This window comes from Filicampus tigris, chromosome 21 (assembly GCF_054856515.1).
Source record: "Filicampus tigris isolate MCC_2025a chromosome 21, RoL_Ftig_1.0, whole genome shotgun sequence".
In the NCBI taxonomy this organism is placed as follows: domain Eukaryota; kingdom Metazoa; phylum Chordata; class Actinopteri; order Syngnathiformes; family Syngnathidae; genus Filicampus; species Filicampus tigris.
In genome coordinates this window covers 4666975-4680464 of record NC_141237.1, presented here as the reverse complement: position 1 = coordinate 4680464, position 13490 = coordinate 4666975, and the positions used below count along the sequence as shown (strand labels likewise).

The window sequence follows — 13490 nt, the reverse complement described above, 5'->3', positions numbered from 1 at the left end:
TCAACAAATTCATTCGGCCTTTCACACATGAACGTGGAAATAAAAGGTTTGAAAGCGTGTAACAACGGTTACAATCGCTGACACAAACATGGCGAGCACACAAAACGCGTCACTGGGCATAACAAAGCTGCGTTTTATTGTGTTGTCAAGGAGCAGAGGTTGAACCCATCCACTGCCCACATAAGATGAGGGTGCACATAGGAACAAAAATCATACCATTTGAGTGTTTATTTACTGTCATCACATGGCAACATGATACACACATTCGTGGTTTCAAAAAGTTCATATTTCCCCATCTCATTAAATAGAAACGGAATAAATATTGACTAGTGACATGAAGAGCTTCTTCCAGGTCTGGAGAAAGGTGAATTCCTTCAATTGCACACATTGTGACACAGCTCATGAAGCATGACTTTATAATCATAATCATTTTTTTTTTTTTTTTTTGCTTTAATCCGTATGTATTGCACAGCTAAATGACAATTCTTAATTCCTGCCTTCTGCATGTGAAATTATTGGAAAGTAACTGGCTTTTCTTATTAGGGCAGCTTCTGCATTGTTGTGTGGGGTTTCAGGGGAACTTGACAAACCATAAATAATGAACCTAGATTAATACAAACTTTATTACAAATCAAATTCAAACCAAAATACATTTTGTGTCTTAACTTACAAGTTTGATTCATACTGTGATAGCGCTTGTGTCGCGTATCAAATGCTGAGCGAAAACAAACCAACGCAAGTTGGCGCCATCCTTAATTTTGTCAAAGCGACAATAAATGAACAGTTTAAAATTGCGAGAAAAAGCTCATTTTTGACTTGTGGTCGGATATTTACAGTCTACAGCGGACAAATGAAATTGAAAAAGTCCTTTCTGATCAGGGGAGATGTCTCAATGGTGTCAGACTATGAGCAGCGGCTAACAAAAGTTCCGACAATATACAGAGAAGGGAACTGAAATCAAAAAGCCTAAAAAAATAAACTTTATTAATTCTCTGCATTTTTAAGCCTTTTTTTCCACCCCCTCTGCTCTCCTGGTGCTTGCGCCTTCCTCTCCATCGACTTCTTCACAGAAATGATCGCACTTATGTACATGCGGCTGCGGAAGGGGAGCCAAAGCGGGTCAGTCGTGGTGCGCGGTGAGTATGGGCTGCCGGCAGATAGGGCAGGTGTTGTTCTCCGACAGCCAGCGGTCGATGCAGTGGATGTGGAACTCGTGCGCGCAGGGCAGGCGCCGCAGCTTGTTGCCCTGCGCGTACTCGTTGATGCAGACGCTGCACGCGCGGCCCGCCTCGCCCTCCAGGCTGGCCTGGCCGTACGAGCGCGTGGCCAAATTGTCTATCTGCTCTTTGGTGAGGCCGCGCGGGTGCTCGTCGTCGTCCTCGTCGTTGAGCAGGAAGAACTGCGCCAGCCGCAGGATGGGCAGGGTGCCGTTTTCCACCAGGTTGTTTGTGTCTCGGCTGGTGGGCGGCGGCCGCCCCTCCGCGGCGCTCGCCGGACCGCCGCTGAGCCTGGCCTGGCCGACCGGCTCCTCCTCGGCGGCGGCGGCGGCGGCGGCCGGACCCACTCGCTCTTGATCCTGAGCGCCCGCCTGGACCGGCGCACTCTCGCTGGCGTACAAGCGAGCCGCCGGGCCGCTGCTTGTATTCGTAACGCCGACGTCCACGTGGCCGGGGCTCTCCGAATCGGCCTCCGTCTCCATGAGGGAGCTGAGCTCCCCGAAGCCGGTCATGATCTGGCGCAGGATGGAGCGCAGCGCGGTGGAGTTGGGCTCGCCCAGGCCCGTCTCGCTGATGCGCCGCAGCGGGATCCGAATGGTGCTGACGTAGGTGCGGATCCCGGCGCGCTCCGAGCGCGAGATGGTGCGGCGGAAGCCGCCGCTGTCGCTCTCGAACGTGACTGTGTTCTCAGCCACGCGGGCCCGGGAGCGCGTCCTGCTGGCGATGCTGTCGCGGTCCCGGTTTTCCCCGGGTCGGATCCGCCTGACCTGCAGGTCCAGCATGATGGTGGGGTGGCGGCGAACCGAGGACGAGCCTCCCGCACCGGCTGAATGCGATTCGTTCTCGCCGCCGTCGGCCGTCTGCTCCGCCGCGGGGGCGGCGGGCTCCGCCGCCGCGTCCCCCGTCTCCATGGCAACCGAGCTCGTGCCCGCATCAACGACTTGGATGCTTGAGCCGCTGACGTCGCTGCTGGACGCCGGCGCGCTCGCGGGGCCTCTGTGCAAGGGGGAACGACTTCGCCTGGACGCCCGGGATGGGATGCCGCCGTTCCACGCGGCCGCCACCCGGCGCCAGCGCCCGCGCGATCGAGTCCGACGCGCTTCCTGTCCGGCCGCCGCCGCCGCCTCGGACCCCGACTGGGGCGACACGCGCGGACAGTCGAGAGATAAAGTCACGTTGTCACGGCTTTGCTCCAGTTCTGCATTGGCGGGCGGATGCGCGGAAGAGGCCGACTCATCCGAACGGGAACCAGTGGGCGGCGGTACTAAAGAGTGCATGACGTCTCCTCTCCTTTGAGGAGGGGGCGCAAGAGGAGCTGAAAGTGCAGGAGGGGTCATGGAGAGGGTGCTGTTGCTGCTGCTGCCGCCGCTGCTACTGCTACTGCGCATGCGCCGAGTCTGCATCCTCCTGCTGAGGGCGGGTCGAGGCGTGGGGTAAGGGGACGGCCTGGGTGCGGCGGACAGCCGCGCGCTAGCCGAAGAAGCGGCGTGGCGTGGGGGCGAGGTCGAACCCGGGGCGGCGTCTGCGAGGGGCTGCTCGACCGCGTCCATAGCGTCGGCATGCTCCCCCGCCTCGGGCTGGTCGTGGTTGATGTTGATCTCCAGGCTGAAGCGGAACTCGCCGCTGTTGGGGTTGGTCCGGCTGACGGCGCGCCACGTCTGGTTGCCGCTCTGCCCGCTGCGGGTGGCGTTCCCCGTGCGCCGGAAGGTGTTCAACCACTCTAACAATGAGTCTCCGTTGGATGTTTCTGCCCCTGGCTCGGCGCTGCCTGGGAAGAAAGCAGGCAGATGACTTGAGTGTTGATTGAGCGCTCTGTTTTTGCAGATGAAAAGAAAGAGGGAGGGGCACAGGGGACAACAACCCAAGACTGAGCTCCTTTAACGGGAGCAGGGCGCCGCCATATGCCATCTGCAGGTGCACCATAATAGTGGAAGGGAGAAGGGTAGGGGGAAGCCAATTTGCCGTTTCGCTCCACTCTGACATAACAGTGGGGCTAAATTACATTTTTTTTTTTTTAAAAACACGTTCCAACTTTCTCTGTTCATTATATAATCCGCTCATCTGGGTCAAGTTCCTGAGTCACTGTCGCGACAACCCGAGTGCGGCTGCTGGACCGAATCTTGCTGAAACATTCACCACATACACACAGTATGAAGTGCTGCCTCCATAAGTGAAAATGATTACAATGTCATTATGGACGCTCCCTTTTTCAACCCACTTTGGACTCTCATGGGAAGAGGCCGCTGAAGTGAGGCCTATAAGACGGTTAACAACATGAAAATGTCACTGCAAACATTGCCTGTATAGTTCAAGAAGCTTTTATGATGGCAAGAACATTTCCCCCCCAAAAATATCATTTTTCTTTAATGTTTATCCTTACAAGGGTCCCGATGGGAAATTTAATCTTAAATCCCAAACAAAATCGGAGGTCGCCCAGAGGTAGTCCTACCTGCTGCTCGTCTCCCGCTGGAGCCTCTCTCCTCTCCGCTACCGCCCTGTTGTTCCACCGGCTCGGCGGCCGGCAAGCGTTGCTCGGTGCTTGGCTGAGATGATTCGCGCTCTTTGGCTCCATCCAGACGTTGCTGGAGCTCTTCGGCTGTCACCTCCCCTGTGTGATGGGGGTGACAGGTTCCGGTTACACTCTCTCAGAAACTATAGCAAGAAATTTAAAAAAGGGATCCCGTTCTTGTTAACTGCGGGACTACTTGAGCCAACTCAATATACACTGCTTCCAAAAAAGGCTGTTTAAAGAGCAATTTTAATTGAAACGGGAAACAACAGTCAATTCGTATATCAAACGTGAATTTTGCCAGTCATCTCCTTGCCGGTGACCATCAAGTTGTGCAAAATACTGAAACGTTGGACGAAAGTTTAAGGTCGCCTGTAAAGGTTAGTGTTAGGATATTAACCATTTTACGCCATTTGCCGCAAATACAGAAAATCAAAGCGTCCCTCCTCACCGGGGGTCCCCAAGAGGTTGCTGTCTCTCATAAGACGATACTCCTCTTCGCTCAGGTCATTAATAAAATGATAGTAGGCCTCCTCCCTCCGAAGACGCTCGGCCTGTCTCCGACGCTCGTCTCCCCCACCAGGAGGGTCCATAACCATGAACAGTGCTGGTAAACACAAGAAATCATTGTCATTTATTTCCCCTTTGCACACTCCAGTTACGGCTTTAACATCACCGCCGAGTAAACCAACATTAAGCCAGATTGCCTTAACTATAAACAGCTACATTGTCAGCGTCATCCATTTTGCCTCGAAACACACACTGACGAAAACGGACAGTTAACGCGCTTAGCCCCAAGTCTGGCTGCGTGCACGGATCGTAATGCGAACGTTCGCATCATTGACCCGCAAAGCGGCCGTTAAAGGACCCCCTCGCGTCGACGCATTCGCGTTAACGTTGGTCAAGTTTTTTTTCCTGACACAAGCTACGGAAGGCCACGTTGGAGACAGGGGCGATAAAGCGAGCTCAGGCGGCGCTGTCCTCCCTACGGTGGCAGCCAATCACCGGCCCGCTGGTGGATGAGTGACATGCCGAGTGTCCAATCGTCGCCGCGCGGAGGTGGGACGACAGGCAAAGGACAGGGTCTCCATGTAAACGAAGGCAAAGACAAAAGAATGTTCCTTTTTTCGCAAGTGTGACAAAAAAGGCGATGACGGCGAAGCGTGTGTCGCCACCGAATGTAGAACCAGTTGGGCGTACACCGCAATGACACAAAGAAACATTTTGAATGCGCAACGCCTTAGTGGCTAGCGGTGCCTAAGCTAGTTAGCGCAAGTAACGATGGCGAATAGCAACCCGAACACACAACGTTAGCTTGCTTAGCCGACCCGAAGCTAAATAATTTCCCCCGATACGCATCGGATAAACAGTTGTGCTATCGAGTCAACGTGTGAGATCGATAACGCCAAACACCAGCGTGGATTTAGGTGAGATGACAACGACGTAAAAATAGCACAGTACCCGATAGAGCAGCTGTAATATGGACGGTTCCCTTCGTTTTCCCTTCTCTCGTTCTACCCAAGATGGGACCAGGCGGTGTTACTGCTTATACGGTCCGTGTTATAACAGGCAAATTATTTCGGCTACGTTGGTTCCCGTGTTACCAAAACGACGGTTTTGTAATAAAACTCATTTAAACGTAACGACTAGAAAAGGCCCCGTCCAAATTTAAAGTCTCGTAATTTCATTCGGGTGCTGAATAGGCCGACAATTCTTTTTTTAAGACAGTCCTGCCCTCAATGTACTATATTTCAGTTACATAAGTAGATACTGTCGTAATTTTCAATGTGTATTTTGTGTTTAAAAAACATGTGTAAATGCAGCACAAACAACGTACGATTTTTTGCATACTTCGTAACACACGATTATAAAAAAAACAAAAACACACAAACATTAAGTGTTACGTCTAATACGGCTCGTGTGAAAACACTTGAACGTGAAACATGATGTCCCTTTGACATAAAAAAACAGGCTTTGGTGTAAACAAACAACAATAAATGTAGTGTGAGTGCACTATTAAAATATCTCTGGTCGTAATTTAAACCGCCATCTTTAATTTGGGTGCTAAATAGTTCGACAATTATTTTTAAATATGTTATGCATTATTAGTAAAGTCCTGACCTTTCTTTACCGCTTTATATTTAGTGTTTTTTTATGTATTGTGTTCATTAGTGTTGGGTTTTTTTCCATGCACTTGCACATGTTTTGCGGATTTGAGCACATACGACGAAAGTCACATGATTTTGTGTCAAACACAAACGATCAAACACGATTAACTTTAACCAACATTAAATATGTGCATTCCACTAGTGTTGGTTTATTTACACAGTAGCGGTGTCCTTTATTTGCACAGTGGCAATGTTCTGTTTTCCAACATCCCTTTCCTCTACTTTCTCTACTGCAGGGGGCTCCGGTTGTCTTTTGCGACACTTTACGACAGTGCTGCGTGTGAATACGACGTCGTTACCGAGTAAAGTGCGTCTCTTTGGAGCAGATACCGGCTGAGGGAGACGCAGCATCAAAAGAAAGGAATATACTTCTACGCCCGATTTCCTACCCGGACTGTCCGAGCACTGCACGTCCTCGCCGGCGCACCCAATTCGCCCGGATAGCTCGATGTGGACGCTGGGCTGAGTGAAGAAAGGGCCACGCCGGGGAAGGCAACTCGCTGAATTACCGAAGCCGAGCTCGTCGGGAGTAGCCTAGTTGCCTCCCAAAGCGACGCTTACCAAAAAAAAAAAAAAAAAAAAAAAACGAAGAAGAAGAAAGGGGACGACGCGTTTGGGGCCCCAAAACAGCGTTGGGAAAAATGGACTATGATTTCAAAGTGAAGCTGACCGGAGAGCGAGAGCGTGTCGAGGACCTGTTTGAGTACGAAGGATGCAAAGTGGGCAGAGGCACCTACGGTCATGTTTTCAAGGCGAAGAGAAAAGATGGGTGAGTACAGGAGGGATTGTAGGTAAGCGAGGCCTGCCTCCGTGCGGGTCGACCCCATCTACCATATCCTGGGCGTCGTTGGGTGTTTTATTTTTCATTTTTTGCAGAAACAGGAGGGGAAGCAATTGTGGCTGTGAACACGCACCACGAAATGTTTAAAAAACACAAAAGTGTGTGTCATTTGGACATTTTACTTCTGCACATAAGTACACCTGCCACATCCAACGAGATCAAATGCCCCAAAATTATGAGACATGCATTTTCTCAATTCAAAACCATTCCCAGGTGTCCTGCTAATGTGTCTTTAACATGCTTTTGTCAAAATATGCCCACTATTGCAGGACTATTCACACCCGATACCACAGGGCCAATCTTGTGTCAAGCTTTAGTAACCATGACGACCGGAGATGTCAGGCCTACTAGGACTACAACGATTACTCAAATAGCGCGTTGTAATGTATTTCGATTAGGTCAACACACTCAACATGCAGCACAGCCTGCCAACTCTACATTATCGCTGACACCCACGGCACTCACCAGGCCATGCCCCGCCTTTTAAAGCCATACAAACTCGGATGTTACAGTAGAACGTGAGGTTGCCGGCCCCATGTGGATCAAAATAATACCTGCGCTTCACGTGCAGGTTTTGTGTTTGATCATTTCAAAATCTATTTTATGTAGTTACTCAATTCATTGCTGTAGAATACTCAATTCTAAAAATATTAAAACGCTGAAGCCCTAACGATTACAATGGCCGCTACTACTCGATCTTCGCCCATCCTGACTGGTGAAGTTATGGGTGGAGAAACTCGGCGTGACAGTTATGTGAATTAGCCCCAGTGTTAAATCGCAATCCGTCAACTTTCCAAAGACACAAAATTGTTTTCTAAAAAAAACAAAACAAAACATAAAATAAGTCAATTTTCCTTAAAATGACCATCCATACATCATCTCAGAGCAAAACATTTCCAATGGCGTTGATCCGAGCTGACGACTCAGAATTTTAAGGCAGACGTCCTAACCAACCGCCCACCATGCTCACAGAGTATTTAAATGTCCATTTGGGAAATGGCGTGTAACATTTAGTCTTGAGCCACATTCAAATCGGCATGTGATCTGTCCTGCAGTTTGCCGCGCGTATTATCACCGCCTGGGACATTCTCGCTCGCCGGAATGGCACAAATGAGCACTAAAAAGCGTTTTAGGGATGTTTGCGTTGGATTAGGGAAGGCTGCTGTTTATGAGGGGCAAGGCACAAAGCACGGGTTTATACGGGACGAGGGGAGGGCGCGGCGGGGTGCCAATTCATTCAAGTGAGGAGTCGGTCCCGGCGCTCTTGTTTTGTCCCCCGCCAGCTGCCAGACAGACCTCGTCCTCTATTGTAGCCAGCCTCAGAGGTGAGCTTGATTACACAAATCTGGAGGTAATGCAAGTCAGTGGGGGTGGGGCCCATTTTGTGCCAGATGCCAAGTGACACTCCCACTCCCACCCTTACCCTGTTTATGGTCCGTGGTCCGGTGTGGATGTTGCTCAGCCTCTCGTGTGCTCATAGGAAGGACGACAAGGACTACGCCCTCAAGCAGATTGAAGGCACCGGCATCTCCATGTCAGCATGCAGAGAGATTGCAGTAAGACTTTTTTTTTTTTTTTTTTTTTTTTTTTTTTTGCATGTGACTGTGATGTGTTAACAACTTCACACCATTCCTAAGTTGTTTTTGTAATACAGCGCATTCTCCAAAGTCTGATACAGTCCATTCTGGAAGAAAGCACACACATAGAAAATAATGGAAGTTGAATTCATCTGTTCCAGGTCAAGTGTCTAAAATGGAGATTAGGGCCCAAGCAATATGGATTTTTTTTTTTTTATGCCGATTCAAAACGTTTATGTATAGTAAACCTGATACTGATAAATAGATAAATGGCTTTCCCCAGACAGCGAGAGCCCATTTCATTTCCAGCACGGCATCACGTTCATTCCATGTCATCGTAGCAGCAAAACGGCCATTATGGACGGCTCCTTCTCTTCCCTCGTCTGAGGTGGCTTCTGTCTTTTGCAGCTGCTGCGAGAGCTCAAGCACCCAAACGTCATCTCGCTGCAGAAGGTTTTCCTGTCGCACGCCGACCGCAAAGTGTGGCTGCTCTTCGACTACGCCGAGCACGACCTTTGGGTAAGTTGTGCGCAGATTCACGGTGCAGGTCAAGCTGCTCGAAAGTCTCTGTTTTTTTTTTTGTTTTTTTTTTTAATTAATATACTGCATCTGTGGTGCAGTCCAACTCATGTGAAAGTTAGTCTTCCCATATTCAATAAATGCAGTCCTGGCTGACTTTTGTTTTTGTCTGACCGCAGCACATCATTAAGTTCCACCGAGCGTCCAAGGCCAACAAGAAGCCGCTCCAGCTTCCCAGAGGGATGGTCAAGTCTCTGCTCTACCAGATCCTGGACGGCATCCATTACCTCCACGCAAACTGGGTCCTCCACAGAGACCTCGTAAGCCGATTGAAAGGGGGCGGGGATGTTTTGGGGAAGCGAAAACAAGGCACGGTTCAAGCATCACTTCTGTCTGCATATGATTAGTCATGCTTGGTAAATAACAGTTGTTGTTTTGAACGGGGCGGTTTATTTGGAGCCACTACATTGGATTTCTGTTCACACTGCACAAATCTGACCATTCATATCGCTGTGTTGTTGTCGTAAAAGCATTTAAAAATACCTCAAAGTAGGCTAATCTTGTCAAGGGATTTACATGAAACCCTTTCATCAGCAGCTGCTGTGGTTTCATTTGTCCACTAGAGGGAGGCAACGTAAAGCTTTTGTCATCAATGTTTCCTCTCCTCAGAAACCAGCCAACATTTTAGTGATGGGGGAAGGGCCGGAGAGGGGTAGAGTAAAGATAGGTATGTATGCATTTTTGGATTTGGATGAGAAATGATCTGCCCGTTGTCGCTTCACTGGCGGGCGTCTCTGTTGCGCAGCCGACATGGGTTTCGCACGTCTCTTCAATTCACCGCTGAAGCCTTTAGCCGATCTGGACCCGGTGGTGGTCACATTCTGGTACAGGGCGCCCGAACTGCTGCTGGGGGCCCGGCACTACACCAAAGCCATCGGTGGGTTGACGCCGTCGGCGGTACTGAGCGCGCTCGGTCAAGTTCCCTGAACTCCACGTGTTCCCTCGCAGACATTTGGGCGATAGGCTGCATCTTCGCCGAGCTGCTGACGTCCGAGCCCATATTCCACTGTCGGCAGGAGGACATCAAGACCAGTAACCCTTATCATCACGACCAGCTGGACCGCATCTTCAATGTCATGGGCTTCCCGGCTGGTGAGGCACCACCAGCCAAACGGGGAAAAAAAAAAAAAAAAAAAGCTAGGCCACTTGTAGCATCTTTAGTATATTAGAACCTAGCTTACATAAACAACTATGTTCACTTATTAAATTGTTCAACTAGCCTAAATAACACGCTAGCACAAAGTGATACAACATCACACTAGGTAAACAAATTTGTGCACTTTACGCAAATGGTGTTCTACTCAACTTTTGGCATTTACACTCAATAACCAACGTCCCAAATTGCATTGACATCCATCCATCACTCAGTTGAGTCAATTGACAAGCAGAGTTGCGTCTCGGAACACTTTGTAAGATTTTAATTTCAGTCCAAAAAGATGTTTACACAGCGTTTTCCTTTGGCGGTAACGCGCTTTGTGAGCGGGCAAGTCGCAAACATAGAAACGTCCACTTAATGCGGGATCTTTTCCAGTTCAGCGAAGCTGCCTGCCTACTCTTGTTGCGTAATTCAACTTTCGGCACGAAGGATTTTGTTTTCCTCCTGCGAGGGACTCAAAAGGGTTTCGCCAAATTGCATTGTTGCAAAGAATGAGAGAGTCTGAGCCTCCCAAAAATCTGAATAGTGTGGCCTCAACCGTGCACTTTAAATCCAGCCTTAGATGCTAATCCAAACTGGACAAGATGGATAACCAAGCAAGGGAGGGGCCGCTGGGTGTGACACGTTGTAATCCTTCCTTCATCCGACAGATAAAGACTGGGAGGACATCAAAAAGATGCCCGAGCACTCCACGCTGATGAAAGACTTTAGGAGGAACACGTAAGTCTGCCCGACCGTTCCCCCCCTTTGTCGACGTGGAAAACGCTTCCGTCACGGTGACTCGTGCTCGTTCCGCTTCGGCAGGTACACAAACTGCAGCCTTATAAAGTACATGGAGAAACACAAAGTCAAGCCAGACAGCAAAGCGTTCCATTTGGTGAGTGGCGGCCCGCTCAGAAAGTTCCCCCGAGACGTCCCGCCTAACGTTGGCCCTGTGCTTGACAGTTGCAGAAGCTACTGACCATGGACCCCATCCGGAGAATCACGTCGGAGCAGGCCATGCAGGACCCCTACTTTTTGGAGGAGCCGCTGCCCACGTCCGAGTACGTTTCGGCTCCACCAACAATCGTTTGATGCCGGCAAAATCATGCAAAAAAAAAAAAACAAAACATGTTTGTTGTCGTGTTTCTTCAGTGTGTTTGCGGGCTGTCAAATTCCTTACCCTAAGAGGGAATTTCTGACAGAGGAGGAGCCGGACGACAAGGCGGACAAAGTAAGACTTTATGATGGCAAAGTATAGCTATGATGGACTGTAAATGATAACATGCGTGCGTGTTTTATACGTATCACCTTGGACTTTTTTTCTTTTTAGGAAAATTCAACACCAATGGTCTATAGTGAATTTTAACCAGAGAATATTTTTTCTAGGAAAGTGCAACACCAACAGTTTTGTCATCTTTTTCAGAGTGAATCATCAAGCATTGATCATCTTGTTAGGAAATTAATGCAGAATATTCATCCTTTGCCAAATTGTGTGTGTTTGTGTGCACCCGCAGAAGAACCAGCAGCAGCAACAGGGAAACAACCACACAAACGGGGCGGGGCACACCGGCAACCCCGACAACAGCCACGCCCAGGGCCCGCCTCTGAAGAAAGTGCGCGTGGTCCCGCCCACCACTACCTCAGGCGGCCTCATCATGACCTCAGACTACCAGGTAGCCCCTCGTTCTCTCTACTCACGGCTGTCCCCCCCAGAAACTGTTTTCTGTTGTAGTACCAAGACTGGCCTGTGAGAGGCAGTATGGTGCCACGGAGCATCCAGAGTCTGTTACTCGGTGTTAACAACACACATAGTGAATTGCAATCAGAAATATTGAATTGGTCAAACATTTGAGAATCACTCTTTACACCCCACACGACAGGATAATCTTTTTCAGAGACAGGTATGAGAGCAAAGGAGGGAAAATGCTCCAATTTTGTAGACATCATGCCCAGTATTAGAGAGATACTGAAACCGCCGCGTGCCATACTAACGTTGTTATGCCTCCCCGCAGCGCTCCAATCCACATGCTGCCTACCAGAACCCTGGACCAAGCACATCACTGCCCCAAAGCAGCATGGGATACTCCTCTACCTCCCAACAGCCTCCGCAGTACTCCCACCAGACCCACCGCTACTGACCGCAGCCGCACGTCGCCACACAAACGCCCACACAGCCACATGCGCCCCCCACCCCCCGCCCTCCCGTCACCCTCATTACGCCTGCCTGAAAGAATGTACTGAGGGACGTGGGGCGCCCTCTCTGCTGCAGTCCCCCTTCCTCTTGTGAAGATTTACAAACAAACAGCATAGCGCAAGTGTTAGCCACACTGCTACCTAGCAGCAATCCCACGGGCGATAAACGCAGGGACGGGTGACGAGTCCACGCCCACGTCACGTGTCCCTCCGCCTACGTGCCCGCCCCAGCCAGTAGCCCCGTCACTGTCAAAGCTCTGGACGAGACTGAAAAGCTGCTATTTGACTGCCAGCGTCGACAGATTCCACGTCCGTCTGTCCTCCTGTTTTGTCTCGTCCGTCTCGTCTTTTTCCTCGTGCGGCCGCTCCTCCCCAGGCGAGGACTCGACTGAGGTGCTGGGAGGACGGCGCAAGCCCACGCAACTGTGGTGGATTTTTTTGTTGTTGTTGTTGTTTCGAAAGGACAGAGAAAAAGTGACATTGATTTTAGTGGTTTTTAATTTAATCCGTTATAAGCAGATTAACCAGCCCCATACGTACAGTGGACATGAAAAGTCTACACACCCCTGTTCAAGCGCCGGGTTTTGGGGAGCCAGAAAAATGTGATTAAGGTAAATAGTTAAAAAAAAAGTTTTCTAACTGTTTATCTTGTTCTCATTGTATTTCTATTACAAAAACCTGTCATTTAACTAGGGGTGTGTAGACTTTTTATATCCATTTCGCATAGGCCCTGGGCCTTTTCAAATCCAACCAATCGCATGGAGGAAGGCAGATGCAAATGCATTGTACTGTATTGTATTGAGATATTTTACATGAAGCAAGTATCCTGACAATAAAATTGGAAGCAGTCCCGTTTTGGGTTATGTAAAGTATCGACGTAACTAGCGCGGGTGCTGTTTTCCGCCGCGGCCTCTCCGAGCGACACGTCACATTCAATCATGATAACCATTTTTAATGTTTGACTGCAAGTGCGTGCAGCATGGCCCTCATTTGAAAATTTCAACTGCTGTACACGATCATTCCCTATTACACCAGTTTCACCAATCGACATGAAATATGGAGGGCCTGTCTTTTAGGACAGGTTGCATGAGAAAGTCTCAAGGACTGAAATAGAATTGTAAGTAAACCATTTTGTGCAAATTCCAGGGCTGAAATGGAACAAGAAGTCAGCCATTTTGATCAAATTACAAATATAATTTTCATGATTGGCATTTTTGTTTTTCAATCTAAATAATTTTCACCTTTTTTTGTCTGGTGAGTTGTTATTA

General features: G+C 49.3%; 2 protein-coding genes across 4 annotated transcripts; one reads left to right on the top strand and one right to left on the bottom strand.

The window, feature by feature from the left end:
• Positions 1 to 213: 213 nt before the first annotated feature.
• On the bottom strand, positions 214 to 6473 carry rnf6 (ring finger protein (C3H2C3 type) 6). 3 transcript variants are annotated; one of them, XM_086020061.1, is made up of 4 exons: positions 6284 to 6473; positions 4178 to 4333; positions 3667 to 3825; positions 214 to 2985 (listed from the first exon to the last, which is right to left on the bottom strand). In XM_086020061.1, the coding sequence occupies exons 2-4, from the start codon at positions 4323 to 4325 to the stop codon at positions 1121 to 1123; spliced, it is 2172 nt and encodes a 723-aa protein (XP_085876187.1). In that variant the 5' UTR covers positions 4326 to 4333; positions 6284 to 6473; the 3' UTR covers positions 214 to 1120. The 3 variants fall into 3 exon arrangements, with proteins under 3 accessions (XP_085876187.1, XP_085876185.1, XP_085876184.1); XM_086020059.1 differs by lacking the exon at positions 6284 to 6473 and adding an exon at positions 5188 to 5304; XM_086020058.1 differs by lacking the exon at positions 6284 to 6473 and adding an exon at positions 4440 to 5176.
• cdk8 (cyclin dependent kinase 8) lies at positions 4913 to 13467 on the top strand. Its single transcript, XM_086020064.1, has 14 exons — positions 4913 to 5153; positions 6131 to 6663; positions 8216 to 8291; positions 8721 to 8831; positions 9011 to 9151; positions 9501 to 9558; positions 9637 to 9768; positions 9840 to 9983; positions 10698 to 10767; positions 10852 to 10924; positions 10993 to 11090; positions 11182 to 11260; positions 11544 to 11702; positions 12042 to 13467. The coding sequence occupies exons 2-14, from the start codon at positions 6536 to 6538 to the stop codon at positions 12165 to 12167; spliced, it is 1395 nt and encodes a 464-aa protein (XP_085876190.1). The 5' UTR covers positions 4913 to 5153; positions 6131 to 6535; the 3' UTR covers positions 12168 to 13467.
• The last annotated feature ends 23 nt before the right edge of the window (positions 13468 to 13490 follow it).

Excerpts from the sequence above, each read along its gene's own strand:
- cdk8 (XM_086020064.1), top strand. The coding sequence starts at position 6,536 with ATGGACTATGATTTCAAAGTGAAGCTGACCGGAGAGCGAGAGCGTGTC. Across the intron at positions 8,292-8,720 it reads CAGCATGCAGAGAGATTGCA|CTGCTGCGAGAGCTCAAGCA; the intron begins GTAAGACTTTTT and ends TGTCTTTTGCAG. Across the intron at positions 9,152-9,500 it reads GGGTCCTCCACAGAGACCTC|AAACCAGCCAACATTTTAGT; the intron begins GTAAGCCGATTG and ends TCCTCTCCTCAG.
- rnf6 (XM_086020058.1), bottom strand. The coding sequence starts at position 4,470 with ATGGATGACGCTGACAATGTAGCTGTTTATA. Across the intron at positions 4,334-4,439 it reads TGACAATGTAGCTGTTTATA|CACTGTTCATGGTTATGGAC; the intron begins GTTAAGGCAATC and ends TGTGTTTACCAG. Across the intron at positions 3,826-4,177 it reads CAACCTCTTGGGGACCCCCG|GGGAGGTGACAGCCGAAGAG; the intron begins GTGAGGAGGGAC and ends CCCATCACACAG.